This window comes from Trichoplax adhaerens, genomic scaffold, assembly GCF_000150275.1.
Source record: "Trichoplax adhaerens TRIADscaffold_4 genomic scaffold, whole genome shotgun sequence".
In the NCBI taxonomy this organism is placed as follows: Eukaryota; Metazoa; Placozoa; class Uniplacotomia; order Trichoplacea; family Trichoplacidae; genus Trichoplax; species Trichoplax adhaerens.
This window is the reverse complement of record NW_002060946.1, coordinates 6,869,655-6,888,752: the sequence shown is the minus strand read 5'-3', so window position 1 is coordinate 6,888,752 and position 19,098 is coordinate 6,869,655. Positions and strand designations below refer to the sequence as shown.

The window sequence follows — 19,098 nt, the reverse complement described above, 5'->3', positions numbered from 1 at the left end:
GAAAGCATGTTAGCAGGTCTTGTATTATAGTAATGACTACGACTGAGTACTACACCGCTAGTACGCGAATATCTTAGTCGATCGTTGGTTGCAATCCACTATTGGTAGTCCAATAAAATAGGATTGCTGCTTTGTAGGATTACACTATCTTCACCTTTCTTATGACCATGATATTAACTGTAGTTCAATCAGCTTTCGTACTCCTCACATTTTTTTTCAGGCGAAAATAACATGTAGACTGCAGAACTGAACTCGTTCACTGTCATATGATATATCCATCTCCATACAAATACCTTTATACGATTAGTGTATTGGACTACCTCGATCGACAGCAGTATGCTACTTATCGATGATACTGATGGACAGCTTTATCACCACTAGGCCCTGACTTGGGCCAACTTTTTACTGGCATACAGCTTCTACCTTGATCTCATAGACCAATCTTATCCTATATCAAAATAGAGCATAATATAGTTGATGATATGATGCAAGAGATTATGCAACTTTGAACAGAGATGGTAGTCACCATAGACTACCAATAATATCTTCCAATTTGTTTTTAAGCCTGATTGTTGAAAAAATGACTTTTACAGGAAGAAGAGCATATACAACAATCTACTAATAGCCCGGAAGACGACAACGACGCATCATGGCAACATCAAATCAATCAGTTATATGAGTTAACCGGTAAACCATTAGAAGAAATTCGAAAAGTACTGAAGGTTAGTCTCAACGTAACGCTTTTCATGATGGAAGCTACCTCACCATTCTTCCTACTACATTATAAAAACAATCTTTTAAAGATTGCAGATAAGTATCATCTAGATAGCAATTATCAATCAATCTTATTGATGCTACTGCATCATAGTTTAAATTTAAGAAGAGTTTGGCCCTACTTTAATGCAATACTTCATAGTTTTTCATTAAAAGATCTATCGTTCGTAAACTTGATGTAGTGACGCTATTGTCTTGCGTATACAAATAACTACTGTATACTGTAGGTATAGGAGCCTACAATTGCGGCGTATACTCACTCATTTCAAAATTAACCTTCAACTAGATTTTCTTAAAACCAATGTATATTACCAAGATAGATGAATTTATTGATTAAAACGATGTTAAGTAAACCAATAACATACTAATGTTTCATATTTAGCATCATATCAATCTCTGCATGATTCCCATTCATTCCCATAGGCATGTAACGGTAATCTAGAAAAAGCCTTAGAAATGTTCAATACTAATAATCAGGAGGTAAATAAACTTTACGTTGGTACATGTTGTTAAAACTTGATTAAACATAATTACTCATACATGTAATTAAAGACTAAATAACCGTTACTATTTGATTGATTGGAAGAGATTGTTGTAATGTTCTTGAGCGGAATTGAAAACTAATTATCATTTATTTTATGCTCGATTGATCACTTACACAGAGTGCGACTCAGCCGACAGGTAATATTTGTTTTTAGATAAAATATTTTGCTTACTGAAGGTTAACATTTGTAGTACATAAGATTTGCAAAATATATCACTGTGTATTGGAATATATTATATTGTTTATGCTGCATTTTTCTAACGACGGTAACGTCACTACTGATCAATCAGCACCATTGCATATAGTGCATGATTAGTTATAATGAGAAGGTAGATAGCATGCTAAAATTGATTCCACTATTACGACATATGGAATGATATTGTAAAAAAACAGATCGATGTAACGGTACTTAAAAAGAGCACAGTAAGACTTATTTGAAGGATAATTTTGTATCTTTTACCACAAAGAATCGAATTTAAATGATATTATGAACATACAGTAGTAGTGTATTGCAGATGTTTACTGTCTTTGATATTGATAATTTAATGCTCATTCGGATAGTAGTAATTAGCGTGCACGGCAAGGATAAAGTGCATTTTGACCAAAAATTTTTAATAGCTATCGTAATTGTCTTTCGATTGCAGATAAGGACACTCTTAAACAAGCTGATAAAATCACAATCGATTTAACTAGCGACAAAATGGATGATGATATCGCTCGTGCGGTAGAAATAAGTTTACAGGAAACAAATGTACCGTACCCCGATACGGACATGCCGGTAACGCAGGTTAATTAATTGAAAACATTACCTTTCCATTCCTGTAATAATTAACAAATATCTGCTTTCTTTTATCATAACCAATTCGTAATATGAGTTGATTTGATCCCGCTATTTGTAGCCTTCTGATAAGTACTTAACTGCGGCCTCTTCAGATCAGTATCTTAGTACTATCGAAGAACAAAATATCAGCAGGTTATCTATTTATCATAATATACTAATTCCTAACATAGAAAGAATCAAAACTTCTTCAACATTAAATATTTGTTTGTTAATACTAAAGTAATGATTACAACTTTGGCACTAAATTTATGTTTCTTGCTCGATATTTTTATATGAAAAGTACGTAATATGCTTTTGACATACTGCTGTTTAGGGTAATCGAAGCTAGCTATTTTGATAATAATTCCAATGGTACCAAGAGAAAGAGAAATGATTCCTTCTCACGAATGCCTAATCCTTACGAATTAAAACGTGGCGATGCTCCTGTCGGATTAAAAAACGTAGGAAACAGCTGTTGGTTCAACGCTGTTATACAGGTAAATCTAGATCTCGATCGCAGTTGTCCTGTTATATTTCATCTACATACGGTATGTTATTATTTTGCACTCTATGATCTCTGTAGAAAGATTGTTAAATGCTTACCACAGAATAAAGGAGATGCAATAATAATATTTTATTCTGAAGTAATATGCTGTTATCCAAATACTTCAATGTGTAACAGCTTATAACTTCAGGAATATATTTAAACACTGTCTTGTAGTTACTATTGTTAAAATTGTTTCATGTAATCGCCATAATAATTATACGTGTATATATAAGACTGATGCGTCCTCTTGTATATTTTGTAGTCGCTGTTTCATTTACCTGTAGTCCGCCAGCTAGTCCTGGACTACAGAATATCAGAGGAAATGCTATTGAGTGGCTATGCAGATAGTAATCCACTAAAATCGAGGGTATGATTGATCATTGTGCGTACATTAAGATACTGCCTTATGTTGTTACATTGAATATCAGCTATACTTTGTAAACATTACCTATATTGTAACTAACGATTGTTACTACTCTTGTGATTTTATTGCATAATGAAAGAGTTAGCGCATAATTTGTATGATAATATTAATTCTTTAAATATTTAGGGTAGTATCATCTTTATAGCACAGTTACAACCGCTTTTTGCGCTATTAGCTGGAAGTGAACGCAAGTACATCGAGCCGCATGAATATTTTAAGGTACGACATGTTTTTGATCTAATTAGTTAGTAAGAACTGATCGTCCATAGTTCCTATTTGTTATTCATAAATTTATAGCACTTAATTTTTTTTTAAGTAGTACTTAGTCTATAATTAGCTATAACCTATATAATTAATAATGTGTCAATTCACACCGTTTGCTATGTACTTAAATTGTAGCAAGTAAGCGAGACTTTTAGGTCGGAAACTTCTGGAAACTCAGGCGGACAACAGGTTAGTACGCAGGATTCCCTACTACCGAATTTTTTGTTCTATGCTCGCTTTAGTCACAAATGTTTAATATTACTGTAGGATGTCAATGAATTTACACACAAATTATTGGAGTGGCTAGAAGATGCGTTTGAAATTTGCATTAAATATAGGAAAAAAATTGGGTGAGTATTTACTTGAACACTATCTAATCATTTTACTCGCATTATCGATTGCAATTATAAAATGTTCATTCATTTTCTATTAACGAAATTAAAGTACACCTTAAAATGCCTTTACTAGTCTGCTGAACGATGATAGCCCATCAATACTAACAAATCCAATTACCGAATTCTTCTTTGGCAAAGTCCGATACGAAAGTGAAATCGAAGGTATCTAGCTGTTCTTTATTTTACATAACGTAATGTAACACTGACTGCTTTAACCGTAAAACACCCATAATTCTCTTAGGCAAGGGCGTTACGCATGAAGATACATTCGGTGGCTATCCTTTAAAAATTCAGGGCTGTACAAGACTTTATGAATGTTTGGAAGTTAATACCCGTCAGAACATGATTGGTTCAATGTCCTCTACTAATCAAACGGTATTTCTGATTTCATAAAATACCTCATAAATCTATATCTCATATCTTTGTTCTTAATTATCAAGAACTGTTGACCTAATGATCTGTAATATTCAATCTCTACCATAGGATTGGTTTCTTAGTTTACCTCCAATATTTATGCTGGAATTATCTCGTTTTGAATTTCACTCTACCCTTGGCAGAGCCGAAAAGATTCATTCCTTACTGGAATTTGAACAAACTTTATATATGGACAGGTATCATATCACTATATTTTTTTTTGCATAAACAGTTCGACTGTATTAGATACAAATTCGTAATAGAATGACGTATACGATTATGCATGTAATTTTAACTTCAAATTAGAGATTGCATACAATAATTTGGATATTTGGATAGATTTCTAGAGTCTAACAAAGACGTTACAACGCAAAGACAAAAAGTCGTTTATAAATTAAAAAAGGAATTGAAAGAACTGAAACGAAAACTTGAAAAGTAAAATACTTCCAATATAAGAAATGAAAAAAGTCTTTTATCACTTATTGTTGCATTTGCTAATTTTCATTTAGATATACTTCATTCGGTAACGATTCTAAGCGCCTGCCTATCAAAGATATTTTGCAGTATACATTAAATTTTGCTTTGGATGTTAGACAACGCCCAGCCTCATCAGATCAAGAGGCGTGTGATAGTGAAAACACTAAGGTATGGTAAAATAGTAGAAACCTTTCTATAATAATGATGCATAGGTCCGTTGTTTACAGCATTTATAACTTCATTATTTTTCATACCGTTGCATTAGAACAATATTGACATGGATGTAGATACCGCAAGTTATAGTGACAAGGATTTCGTTATTGATGATAAAAATCCGATGTCCTTGTTTGCCCTAAATCATGAAATTGATCATGAAGAACTGATAACATTAGAAAAATGCATAAAGCGATGGTCATCAGAAATAACTAAAGAAGTCGATGGTAAACAAATTTAGATATGTATTATTATGTCTTAGAAGTGTATAATTTTAGACTCCCTGATAACCTGCAGCCATACTTGCGACCTAATATTTTTTATTTTTATCAAATTACGAAAATGCAATAAATTGGTATAGCGCTACGAGAAAAAATTGCATCTGTTGAAGAAGCTATAGAGCAGATGTTCCAAGACGACGATATGCGCAAGGTTTGTAGATTGCATGAGGCATAAGCTTAATCTACAGCTATTTCATATTGTTATATTATAAACTTACGAGTATATAAATATCCTGTTCTATTAATATTTCGGTTTACTCAATTTATTTTTAAAATCATTCTATCGTGCAAGTTTAAATGATTAAGATTATGTATAAAACCTAATACTAAACTGTATGCTGAACTGATACTACTAAATCGTAAAGACCGTAATGTGTAACTGGCTATTTATACTATAGCATGATAGTCTGCATAAAGGAGCGTCGTGTAACATTTTTAGTTTCGAAAATTCACTTATGGCTGTGCAATTTCAAAATACCTTCTACAGGTAAAGTATCATTTGCATGCCGTACTTGTGCATGCGGGTCAAGTCGATAGTGGACATTATTGGGCCTTTATTTATTGGAGATCCTACAATAAATGGCTCAAAATTAATGATGTTCAAGTATACGAAGTCACTTGGGAAGAAGTTAAACGTGAATCAAGAGGCGGCGGGCGATCACATACTAGCGCATACTGTTTAATTTATATAAGTGACGATATCGTCCAATGCTGGGATTTCGAAACAGGTATGCACTTTTCCTCATTCAATCGCATAGTACAACATAGCACTAGCCAAATTATATCATTATTTTCTAAACACACTATTAATGACATCAATATCACTTGCTTCCGTTATTGCCTGACTTCATTCTAGATTCGAAGGACAAAATTGTTGATTCATTATCCCCGGCGCTACATGAAGTTGTCAGAGATCACAATACAAAATTTTATAAAGCTTTAAAAGATTGGGAAGAACGAAGTATAAAATTAATTACTTGTCAACCTAGAGTTAACAAATGTGTAATACCTACTTTTACTAACAGAATGGTTCTTACGTATTTAGCCTTAGAAGCCTCCTTCCGCCGATGGTGTACGGAGAAAATAAGACAATTTAAAGAAATAGTGCGCAAAGAGGACAACAGTAAAGAAGATATTCGGTTGATCGATTTTGGTATATATCTGATTGTATGTAAAGTGTCAAGTCCTATGCTTGAGTGGGCTATCATTGAAAGCGCTTGCAATGACGGTTGCGGCGATAATGCTAGGTTTGATACTTTAAATCTATTACCTAAAATTATCTCTTTCAAGTCTAACAATGATTTTTGTTATACACTTTAGTCTTCAAAAGTTAGCTGAAGTAAAATGGGAGAAAATATGTGCGAATGATATATATTGTAATTACCAAGTATGCGACATAGTTTGAAATTTACATTAATATCGAATTGTATGTATGGCTTTCGAGATTCATATAAGATACTTTACTTTTCTTATTTTAATTAGGATTGGAAAGACAAATATCACAATTTTCTTAAAGTCAATGTCCATGTATTGACCGGAATGGACTTGCTTGTACAAACAAAGTACGTATGCTCTACAGTTATTGGGATTATAACCTAATGTAGTAATTATTAATCAGGCAATGATATATAGGTAGGAAGAACTCATGTTTTTATTGGACTAAAAATTAGATATGCCTTTGCTCTACCCCACTTCAATTATGCTTACGTTCTTAACGATAAATTCCGTGCGGAAAATCATACTTTGGAGTCAGTTGACCAGCACCTTATAGGACATTATAGGCGTCAGGCATTACTGGTTATTATAACGTTGTCTTTCCATGCTCCTTTAATGTATTAAAAAAATTTTAAAATTAACCATATCAATTTTTTATGAATGTTACAGAATGTAAATGAAGCTGTGGTACGTATGTTTAAGGAGGCTGTAACAGAAGAAGATGTTAATGAAGTGATCGAAATTGTCACCGACACGATCATACCAATGCTATCTGCATTATCTAAAAGTTCAGATGAAGACGATGAAAGGACGAAGCAAAATATTTGTAATACATGGGTTATGATCATGGAAGGTCCAATGGATGGTAAGTATTAGTATTATTGTCTCTATGTTTATATCTTGCGTCCGAATTTTAAATTCAAAATTTGTTAATAAATTGAATTCAACAATGAAATATAGCCCCAATTGATGAGCGATCCGCCACTTTAAGTTCTTTTTTATATACCGTATTTCTGTCGTTTTGTAATTCAATTGTATCCGTTGAAAGCTACAAACAGTAATTGGATTTCTTAGATCCTGTAATGTATAATCGTCTAATTGACTGCATTCACTATTAACAATGTAGAATTCTTTATCCTGAGATTAATTTATGTTATCTGTATTATCATTATTGTTCTGTAATCGTTGCGCTAGTAGCGCGATTGCTAAACAAAGGTATTTAATATGGTGTAAATCAAAGCTCAATATATACAGTTTAAGTGAATTCTAATTCATATCCATTGCCAATACACTAACTGTGCTATTTGCAAGATATGAAAGCATTTAATGTTACAACACTGACGACATTTAACAAATCAAATCATATAATATTACTTTTTATTCTCTTACAGCTACCCATTCGGAAACGTTAATGCTAATTATTAGTAAAATTTTTCCGGAAGAAACACAAGAAATCGATTACGCTGTCAAACCTCCAACCGTAACTAGGCGATCAAATTCACAGTTATATGAAATGTATGTACAAGTTATGAAAAAAGTACGCGAAGACGCGGATGCTCCTGACGAATCGGACAGGAATGGTAAGATAAAGATATTACGTTTCATCTGCGACATAATGGTTGCTTTTAGCACTTAAATAAATATTTCCCTATATTTAGCACCGAAATAGTTGACCATATTTTTATATCTTTCGATTACAACTAGAGTCTCAACCTTAAGGATTCATCGCTACCTATGTACCTGGAAGTTAAATTTGCATATCAATCAACAATGACAACCCCATAAGTTATGATAGAAATTTTTTACAAAATATTAATTTAAGACAATTTTTTGAAAATCCGTCCTGTTGTTATATAAATCATAATGTATAATTTCGCAATGCGCATGAGGATGTACAAGTAAGAATGCCGTGCATTACAGCTTGCATTGCTGATAGATAAAAAGAGTTTATGTACTATCAACAATTTTACTATTTGTCGTATAGTTCGATACTACGTATATCCTTAAATTGTTGCAATTGGAATTGAAATTAGCATGGACTACATTTTTTATGGAGTTAGATAACTATGCATAGTACGAATGTAATATATAGGAAGAGAGATACGACGACACTTAGTTATGTTAAGAAAGTATCAGTTACTCCATTCGTGGTCATTAGGCCGTGACCTTTGGTTTAAATGTAGGAGCAATTAAAGTCTATTGTAATATACTGTAAAGTAAGGAATTAGTCCTATAGGGCTATATGATAAATTTAAATTTTACCAAAACTTGTTAATAATATTTTATACTTCTGTGATAATATTATGCCAGTCCCATTGCTTATACCTGCTGATTAATGATAATTATATGACTGATGTTTAAAAACATTACTACTGTATATGAATACTTATGCTCGGTGACTTTATTGGTTAACCAAGACAACAAATATAGATAGGTTGTGTTGTCAAATAGCTATTTAAGTTTATTGTATTTGCAATAAAGCTTATGCTTATGTAGATCAAAGAACTTTCTCAAATCTGTATGTTACCGTTCTATTTCAATACTGTCAGCCATTTATTATATCAATCTGATATTAAATTATGTTATCAATGCAAGGTTTGGAAATAATGCTGTCTTTTCTTTTCCCTTTGTTCTTGTTTTATTCTATATTACAAGGTATACTTTTACAACACCTTCAAATTGTATAAGATTGTATAGATCCAATCGTTGTAAGTAGTGGGTACTAATATAACTATGCCAGTCTGTATTTGACATTAACATCGATAACAAGGAAGATAAAGCATCGAGAATGAAGTCTATCGTGCCTAAAATATATTAAAAGATTATCTCATGTCAGTCATGTAACATTTCAAATTTTTACTTATAACTATCATCATACAATTACTAGCAATGATTACGTTGATTCCAAGTTGCTCTAGAATAAACAAATAAAATTTTATTTCCAAGGATTTTATGTATTACCGACTGTTGAATATAGAATTAGATATTCCAGATTTGAAGAGTCTCATAAAACTGTACTTTACTTTCTCTAAATAAGTAGGTAAAGTCATTTATAAATAAATATAATTGTTTAATGATTTAGATTAAATTGGATCAATCCTTGCATTAAGTTATAATGAAGCAATCAGTTTTCATATGCTATTTTCTCTCTAACTTACTCTGAAAATTGAAGACTAAGAATAAATTATGATAGGAATATACTTTTTATTGTGTTCCCACAGAAATAGCATTATGATATTAACAAAAACAAAATATTCAATTAGTCATATTACAATAATTAAAAGCAACAGATAATCTTTTGATGATTATCACTGTCACATTTTTGTACCATTGCCATTTCATTGAAGAAAATAGCTATAGAGCTATCTAAGTGAATATTGTGAGGTGACAGATTCAAGTTGGGAGAGACTTGACCACATCTAACTATTACATAATACCAAGCCATTATGAAATGTATTTGAGAAGTCATAATTACATCAGGAGATATTTATGAAATAAAAGCTACGACCGTTCGTCATAAAAATTGCTTTACAGAATAAATATAATTCCATCTACACTCCTTATAATTATAATATATCACAGGAAAGGTGACATGTATACCGTTCTAAAAGTTCATCATCATTTTCAGCAACAAAAATAGATTATAGCCAACTCCGATTTAATTTAATACATGATAACAATCATTCTAACGCCCATTTCTAGCAATCATTATTGCATAAAGACCTCCATGTATAGTTAGCATAGCAATAGCATTAAACTAATGGCATTTAATGGCATTGATACCTTGGCGAATCTACTTAACGTAACGAGTATGCACAAAATACCAAAATTTATACATTAAATTCATTAAAATTTTTAAATACCTAAAAATTCAAGAAGGATCATTAAGTACTAATTGACTCCTTCATGAGTTAAAACGCTTTCCTTATTGCTATCTAGATAAAGTCAATATATAATCAAGTTCTCGGTATAAACAGATGTATTGGCTTGCATTTTCTAGCTTAAAATTGCTATAACTATATTCTAAAATGTATGCTATAAGCTAGCTGTACTACCAGTGAAACAAAACTGTTCAATAGCTTGCGTTACTAATTATCACTAAATGAACTGTAATATCATAACAAAGTAGAAGACATGACAAAAAAATGCAATTAAAACTGTCTTCTCAGTACTTTTTATCAGTTTACAACGTGACAAATTATTATGGATAAGATTGATGACATAATTTTCTTATCGTGGGATCAAATAGATTTAATACACTTGAATAGTTATATATCCATCGAGCTTGTACTATGATGATATAGATGAAATAGGTATGGTAAAACTATTTTTTCATAAATACATTCAGCTCTAATCCATATTATAACTATAGCTACATTGTTGTCTTATTTATATTCGTATGACCCGCAAAAACTTCTCCAAAATTGATCCGCTGCTACTCTTGTTGGCATAAAACAAGAATATTTTTTGCAATGAATCAACCTGTGTTTCCATGTTACATATCTTAAGTTCTAACTGGGTATATTGCCTTTGATGACACTCCCAGCAGTTGGCTTGGCTGCAAACATATCAGTTAAATCACGGTTGCAAGGTTTTCCTTGATCGCCATCAACTGCATAAGCACGGCCACCGAAATTATCCGACCTCTCATCTTCACTTAATGCTCCAATCTAAAATAAGTCGATAATAAACAGTGTTGTAAGAATCATAACCAATTACCATCATATTGGGAGATATTGCAAAGGATATGGTAATTCACTGTAAATGAACAGGATTCTACATAGGCCAAAATGATTTATTTCGAGCTCTATCAGTAAAATTATGTACTGTAGGTTCTATATAAGTTGCTAATATACGAGTAAGTGCTTACAAATAGTACTCATAAGCTATAATAAGGCAGACATAGAATTCACTGTTAGACTTTGTCTTAATAACTGAATAAGCTGATAACGCAAATTTCTTCCCATAGCACTAATCGAATGCTGAAGGAAGAAAGCAGAGAAATCAGACTTATACATATTATGTAATAATGATGTCTTATATTTATGCGCTTTTATAACTTATCGACAGTTAAATAAGTTGAAAATAAAATTTATTCAACAACACATAGTAAAGGACAAATTTAGGGATTTTCCTTAGCCAAATATCACTATAGCCAGTGTCTATTTACTGATCTAGTATGTGATAGAATACTAATTTACTGTTAACCCATGTGCACATTAAAGTTTATTCACCTGAGTTGTCCTGATATGGAATGGAAATGTGGAGTTAGCACGAGTTGGCCAAGTCAAAATCTAATTAATTCCAACAATATATAGTAACAATTACAACACTATAATTAAATACCATAGCATCAAATACGTTCATTTGTAATCCTAAATAGAATGATTTAGTTCCGTACTTACCAAGAATAAGCCATAAGCATAAAATGTAATGGCAAACTCGATTCCATTAACCACTCTAGCCCTAAAATTATAATCATAAATAGATTGTTAATCAAACTATGTAGATTAATGATAAACTAATTAAGATAATGACATCAAGACAGACCACCTATTCTTACCTTGCCCATTTAGAAATCCAAAAATGAGCGCATAATACTAAGACGGGTATCACTAGAAACCTAATAATAAATCAATTACAAAAATTATCAATTATTATTTCCTATCTTCATGCTCTTCCACGACATCTGTGACGGATTCAATATGAAGGAAAGCTTTGAAATTAAAAACCATCTCACCATATAGTATATAAGACGATAAACCAAGAATAGAAAACACGTTTATCTGCGTAATCTTTAAGTGTAATAAAATTGGCGTAAAGAAACCAAAACCAAGCCTATGATGAAATCATAAAATGAAGATGAGAAATTAGATAAAAGCTATAACTTTACTTAATTTTCTTCCTCTTATCGTTAGGAAATTTTCAATTATCACTTACAATTATGCGCAAAGCAATTAATCCAATACCAGCTGGACTTTCGTATAAATACAATACTTCACCAGGATCAAAAAACTGATGATATCAAAAGTAAGTCACAACATTATTATAATCTCATAAGAACAAGAATTAATTTCATCATTTATCACTTACTCTTGCTTCATAGATATATAATGCAATATAGGCAATAACATATAATGTCATCAAGACAGCGATTTTAACCAATCCACCTGGGCTTATTCTACCTCTGTTCATACGAGAAAAGGCAAAAGGATTAGACAATGTTAAAACAAATATTATACTGTATAGTATAGGAGTTAATAAACATACTATTTTTTTAAAATATACCTGACGACTGTATAACCTTTAGCCAAGAGAATAACCATGAGTAAGAATACTAAATCACTTGCAGCTAATAGGAGCCGACCTAAAGAAAATAAGATATTTCATGCATTTAAGTTATGATTGACATAGATTCAAATACTAAATCTAATCCTTTCTCTACATTTTTACGTATTAAAGATTAAAGAACACTGTTGCAAGATGCAGCAATTTATGTCAGAGTTGTTAAAACTAAGTTTAAAGAGTAAATTGTGCAGTCAGTATAGTAAAATTTTGATAATAGTTTTAAAAGTAAACAGTCGAAAAGGAGCCCATTAATACAAAAGATAGAAATAAAGAAAACGAATTTCTTACCAAATAGTCTAAGAAATTCTACTCCTATGCCATTTTGTGCGTATACACCATAATGAATCACCGAAAACATAACTCCAAAGGCTAATAAAATAATGGATGAGGACAATCTCTTAATATACTCGTATAGTTAAGATTTTAACGACAATTAATCTAATAGTAATCATTATAAAAATAAGATACAAAATATCGAAGGAAAATATATTATCATGACTTACTCTGTAAAAATAAGGCAGCCATGAAGTATTTATAAGTAGAATGGAATAGCTGGCGATTTTTTAAAATAACTATAGTTTTGAAATAGCAAAAATAGAAAGCTTTAATTAATGAATCAACAGTGGTGATGTAAAGCCAAAATAGTAAGATTTCGCTTATAAATCTATCTTAGCCATTTGTTTAACTAATATCTGTATTTCCATAACAGACCGCCTAAAAATAAATACTGCTATCTATCCATCTCTCTTTCTTTCCATGAATATTACCGTAAGGATTAAATTAACTAAATTAATTCTAGATCAGCTACTAAAAACTTGCTAATTATCACAAACCTGCAACAACAATGGAAGCAATACTCAAGACTAAAAAGCATATGAAGAAGGCGACATCTGTTTCAAGAATTCCTGTTAACCATTAAAGTTAGAAGATCGTTATAATAGAAAATAATATCCAATATTTTTTAAACAGTAGCAAAAATCGTTGTAAAAGGATTACAATAATCGAAGAGTAAAACTCTTTAGATCTATTCATCAATGACTAAATTTAAAGTATAACGAGCAAAGAGACACAATTTTTAAGTAATGAATGTTCTAAGGTACTGTAATAATAGGCATAAGAAAGAGTTCTATGCGTAAACAATTGCCATTCATATCTATAGACACATTTTTGTAATAATAGTGTATTCTGATTGAATAAATTTATTTCGACCAATCTTGGGGTTCACAATCACTTATTTTATTCTCAATTCCTCTTAATCAACCCGTTTACGATCTCATGAAATGATTAAATCGCTAAGAAATAAATGAAAATAATCGATGTCAATCTGGCTAGATCTATCTGATTTTAAAGTGATTATTTAACGACCTTGAATAGTCTTTCATTGTTGTCGAATAATCTTTCTATTTAAGTAAATAGAAAGGTTACTATCAATTCATATCGATCATGATATATTCTGTTCGATGAAATACCCATTACTATTGTAAGGTGAGTTTTATTATCATGAAATTTACACCCGATAAAATATATTATCAGTATCTATATCAACTTTATTGTAGAGTTGCCAGACCGATAACGTATAAAGCTATTGTCAGCTCAATTAAATAGTTATTTATCATCAAACTTTGCACTCGATCAGTTATTATTCTCGACTAAATTTTATTGTGATTTTTTTGATAGATAAAATTGTTGATTGCGATACTTTTTAGCGGATCAAAGAACCAGTTTTAAAAACACCTACGTTTTTGTCACGGCCTTTTCTAGTAAGTCAAACGTTTAATACTATTATTCACTCTGCTTCGAATAAATAATAATATTTTATAGTGGATGAAATTGAAATACTATTAGTTACTCCATTCATATCATAATACTTTACGGTACCTAAATGCTGAGGTGCTATTTTCAACTTAATTTGTCACACAACTTGGTACTAGATAAAATATGGATATTATTTTCACCTTTCATTCTTGTCTTGGTAGGAGCATAATTTTACAGATACGTAGATGAAATATCTAATACTATTATCAAATCCTTTTCATCACTAGGCATACATCATATGAAATGTAGATATTATTGTCAACATCATTTTATCTTGATCTTTTCTACTAGATATAGCGTTCAATTGCTATTGTCGAGTTAATTTCGATTGTGGGACTTTATACTAGGTGAAAGATAGGAACTGCTTTTTAATCTATTCTTATCTTGATCTATTCTAGTAGGTAACGTTAAAGTATTGCCATCAACTTCATTTTCACCTTTAATATTTCATAATAGATGAAATAGAAATACTCTTTTCGATTTAAAATTATAGCTAACCGTTGTCATCTTAATCAATCCCTGTATCAATCTTACCAAATTCATCAGCTGAGAATTCTTTGTTCCAATCTAGATATCCGTTGGTCATGTTGATATTATATTCCATATACAATGGGTTCTAAGATCAATATAATTCGACCATAAATTAGAACGGACGGAAATAGACGCATGATTTAACCTCAATCCATTCATCTAATGTAGGTCAATAATCTGTTCCATATATAGACTCTAATAATCACCTTCGGATTTCGATTACAATTACTGATAGCAATGTACCACCATCTTGCTCGAGCAGCTCTAAATCTTCGTGCAACTAGATATTCAATCAATCATTTGAACGGATATTAGGAACTATAAAACAGTGGATATTGGCTCCTTGACAAAGTAAAGTAATAGGATATGGAAACGATAATAGTCTACTTACATGTACATTTGAAGACTTTAACGCCATTGATTGTATCACGTATACACCCAGAGCCCAAAAATAAAGGATTTAAAGGTACAATTTGACCTGAATTCTTATCAAGAAGGGCTTCCTTTTGAGAGCAATTCTATTATTTAACGCAATACAAATCACAACGTATTATCTCAAGGTAAGTAAAGTCAATGAATTACAAAATGTAGCTAAAAAGAGATCCACCTATGTCTAGTATTATTTCTAATAGTATTGGCTACATTGTTGTTTAAGTGTCAATTTAGATATTGAACGATATTTAATGACAAGTTATAAAATTGTAATTACTCTATACCAAATTAGTCTTGTAAGCAGCCGGCCATTGATGGGGTTCATCGTAATAAAACAGTAAATTCTCGCAACAGTATTCCTAACAAGAAGGACATTGTAAAGGTCATCAACAATAGCCTTATTCAGATTGTAATAGTGATAGAAATTGATCCAATTGAAAATTTCAGCTAGTCATTAATTATATTCTGATATCCAAGCCAACATTAACAAATTTATCTCATAACAAGAAGATTTCCATTCTAACTGAAGCACTTAGCAACATTCAGTTCAACGAATATATGATAAGCTTGTAAAGTGAAAAATGAGTTGTTAAAGCAATTAGAGAATTATTTGTTCTGCTTCTGCAATTGACATATTTAATAAAGTGATCGATCGTCTTATTCTGATTGCTGCATAAAGATAGGCACGGCAATGGGCTTTATTGTAACCTACCATCGCAAACTACCGGTATCGATTGCGACTTCTGCCCTGATTACGGTTATCAGTATAGTGTAGATTGCATATTATACGGGTTGAGATCTTTTTATTCATCATCTTAATCAACAGCCGTTCAGAATTTTATCAAAGTTGCTAAGAGTAACAGGGATTGCAGATTGCTACTATCTTCATTTAAAATTTTTCTTGATTATCTTTAATATGAACAAACAACTACAGCAGTAAATTAGTTGAGGCCACAACCGTCAAGATGGTTGAGAAAATAAAGTATTAGAATTTTAATCTTAGCGTCATTTGATTTATGATGTAGAAATAATCTAATTGTTGTAAAAGTTATTAAATTAAATCCTTGTTGATAGCAACATTATAACTTTTATTACATAATTTACTTTTGATGTAATATCTTTAAATTTGTATAACTAAATAATTTGCAAAATGGTCAAGGTAAAATCTTTTCCTGATGATTATATTGACATTTCGTGATAAAGTATTCGTAAGGCGTAGAATAGAAATGTACTAGAACAGCTAGAACAACAATACAGAATCCAAATTCTCTAATGGTGTAAGGTGGAATTTAGATAGATCAATTGCGACATTAGGGTAAAAGAGACTGAAATAATTTCCTTTATCTCTTCCTTACCTGGGGGTAGATTAACTGGTAGCGGATCCAACCATGTTCCGCAAGAAATGTGAATCTAGTGAGAAATCCCCAATCCTATAGCAAAAGTATTTAGTAATTTTGATTATTAACAAGTGCATAATTTGAATATTTTAGAAACAAAATTATTTCACTCATTGTAATATTGAATAGTTTAATTAAGATATGGATATTGAAAATTCAGCGACAGTATTGGCTACTATGATACTATACACAGTAATTAAAGAAGGTTAATTATTTAGAGGATATTTTATAACATTCATTTAGATGTGGTATACTGGTATATCATTTATAGATACTAGTATCAATTTTTAGTTTTTTCGAAATATATACTTAATCGGTAGACTTGGAACGAATTATTGCCTTCCATTTCAAGTAAAAATTCAAGAACTATTAAAATTCAACGGGAACTAGCTAACCTATCGAATAGTCGTCGGTGAAATTTTATTTCGCCAATTTTGCTAATACTCTAGTGATTTATGAATTGTTAATAGTAAAGGAATAATTCTATCAACTGTAGAAATCAATGAATTATTATCACCATAACCGGTTCCAAATGCAGTAAAATAGGAACTCCATAATAATTATCCTCTTATCATAGGACATGCTAATCTCTCCTAATTTACTTATTTGATGCATGTTTTCAGGTAAAATGTAACCATCAAGAACCAGTGATAAGAATAGATTTAATTTTATCCATGTAATTTTCTTATTACATCATTAATTATGTGGAAAAATTATAAATGGTATTATGAATGATAATACTGAAGAAAAAGTCCCCCAATTTAGCTAGAAAATGATTCTCTAAGTCAGAAGAAAATTCACTATAGGTAATCGCTAACTAGTATTAGAGATGTTTAATTGCAGCGATCAATTACTAATAATTATTATTAACTACGGTATATCCTGAACCACATCGACGTTAAAAGGATCGAAAAAATTTTAAACTTCATAAGTTGAAACATGGTAAAGAAAATATCAAATGAGAAGTTGATGGACTATCTTCGAATATTGTTATAGTATATGATGTAAGATATACCCCTGCATGGATATGACATCTTCACTATGGATTCCATAGCTATAAAGGCTGCTAATTACTTTTAACGATTGGATACTACATTAATATTGATAAGTCTACTTTTTGCGACTTGATCTTTCGATAAAAGAAGACTCACTTCTATGCTAAAAGAGATTACTGCCTAGACTAGAAATAGTCTCACCGTATATTGACTATAAACGCCAACGAATCGTTTACTTTCTGTTGCTGTCATCAAACTTAATAAGATACAAGCCATCATAGGCAAGTATGAAGAGATTATAATACTTTTCATGATGAATAATTTTATTAATACTTGATCGATGTAAATTCTATCTAGCTGATGAGTAATCGGCTATACTTTTGGCCCTTTGAAGTATTTATTCCTACTCTATTGCTAGGTTAGTTTTTTCCAAATAGCCAATCACACGTTTAAATGACATGCGAAGATTAGCCTTTCAATTTATATACTTTCCACTCGGCCAATATCTATATTGATTTACAAAGAGGAGTAGAAATGAATTGTAAATTAGTATGATGAATGGCGGACTGAACTACTTATGGCATCTTATTGAAAACATAAGTAGAAAGTAAGTAATCCAAATTATGAATGTTTTTATCTATAGTGCAAGACTGACGATCAATTATTTGATACGGAAAATTATCGTTATTTTTTAAGCGACGACTTGCTATCGTGGCATGACAATGATGAAAAGTTTTCCTGTCTTAAACCGTACAAAACAGTTATCTTTAGTCTAGTCAAATTTAAAAATTATTTTCTTACCCCAACAAATCAGGAAAATACGGGCTTGGCTTGAATTAACGATATTTCTTTTCCCGTTCTCTTCAAATATATCAATGGAAAATGATTTGGATGACGAAAACGATGGTTACTTGTTCGTGTCAATTCAATAATAGTAATCAACGTATCTAATGGATGTTGTTGAAGATGCTTTCAGCTTTTTCCGTATTACTTTTCAATGTTTTCTATTCCTGCTACAGTAGACTAACTTATTCAATTTCTAAAATGAGGGGTAATCGAAAAAAACAAATGTATAGACTGAACTAAACAAGACACCAACTCATATTAAATTATATGATGATAAGTATAGCTTAAGTTATCGTAAGTAAATGTCTTTTCAACGGTAATAATAAGGGCTATGATCGGCAACTTTTCTGTCATTATCAACAGCAA

General features: G+C 31.1%; 2 protein-coding genes across 2 annotated transcripts in view; one reads left to right on the top strand and one right to left on the bottom strand.

Moving 5' to 3' along the window:
* Positions 1-8,561, top strand: part of TRIADDRAFT_55977 (uncharacterized protein) — a gene marked incomplete at both ends in the record, with an annotated part of 8,724 nt that extends 163 nt beyond the window's left edge. Inside the window, 25 exons of the mRNA XM_002112151.1 lie at positions 594-722; positions 1,198-1,254; positions 1,437-1,455; positions 1,963-2,105; positions 2,218-2,291; positions 2,473-2,635; positions 2,948-3,052; positions 3,236-3,328; positions 3,509-3,562; positions 3,641-3,723; positions 3,842-3,930; positions 4,010-4,143; positions 4,252-4,379; positions 4,522-4,617; positions 4,692-4,827; positions 4,925-5,099; positions 5,234-5,304; positions 5,641-5,881; positions 6,010-6,400; positions 6,474-6,540; positions 6,636-6,715; positions 6,824-6,950; positions 7,038-7,233; positions 7,760-7,948; positions 8,461-8,561. Of these exons, the coding sequence (XP_002112187.1) occupies positions 594-722; positions 1,198-1,254; positions 1,437-1,455; positions 1,963-2,105; positions 2,218-2,291; positions 2,473-2,635; positions 2,948-3,052; positions 3,236-3,328; positions 3,509-3,562; positions 3,641-3,723; positions 3,842-3,930; positions 4,010-4,143; positions 4,252-4,379; positions 4,522-4,617; positions 4,692-4,827; positions 4,925-5,099; positions 5,234-5,304; positions 5,641-5,881; positions 6,010-6,400; positions 6,474-6,540; positions 6,636-6,715; positions 6,824-6,950; positions 7,038-7,233; positions 7,760-7,948; positions 8,461-8,561 (3,141 nt within the window). The remainder of the gene's footprint in view (positions 1-593; positions 723-1,197; positions 1,255-1,436; positions 1,456-1,962; positions 2,106-2,217; positions 2,292-2,472; positions 2,636-2,947; positions 3,053-3,235; positions 3,329-3,508; positions 3,563-3,640; positions 3,724-3,841; positions 3,931-4,009; positions 4,144-4,251; positions 4,380-4,521; positions 4,618-4,691; positions 4,828-4,924; positions 5,100-5,233; positions 5,305-5,640; positions 5,882-6,009; positions 6,401-6,473; positions 6,541-6,635; positions 6,716-6,823; positions 6,951-7,037; positions 7,234-7,759; positions 7,949-8,460) is intronic.
* Positions 8,562-11,587: 3,026 nt separating this feature from the next.
* TRIADDRAFT_24219 (uncharacterized protein) lies at positions 11,588-16,924 on the bottom strand (the record flags this gene model as incomplete). The annotated part of the gene is made up of 15 exons (XM_002111655.1): positions 11,588-11,662; positions 11,774-11,834; positions 11,932-11,991; positions 12,109-12,206; positions 12,309-12,383; positions 12,462-12,555; positions 12,657-12,735; positions 13,005-13,085; positions 13,220-13,318; positions 13,574-13,621; positions 15,066-15,147; positions 15,286-15,311; positions 15,454-15,580; positions 15,779-15,853; positions 16,850-16,924. Coding segments are annotated over 15 exons (1,155 nt in total), but the record flags the coding sequence as incomplete, so codon positions are not given.
* Positions 16,925-19,098: the final 2,174 nt, after the last annotated feature.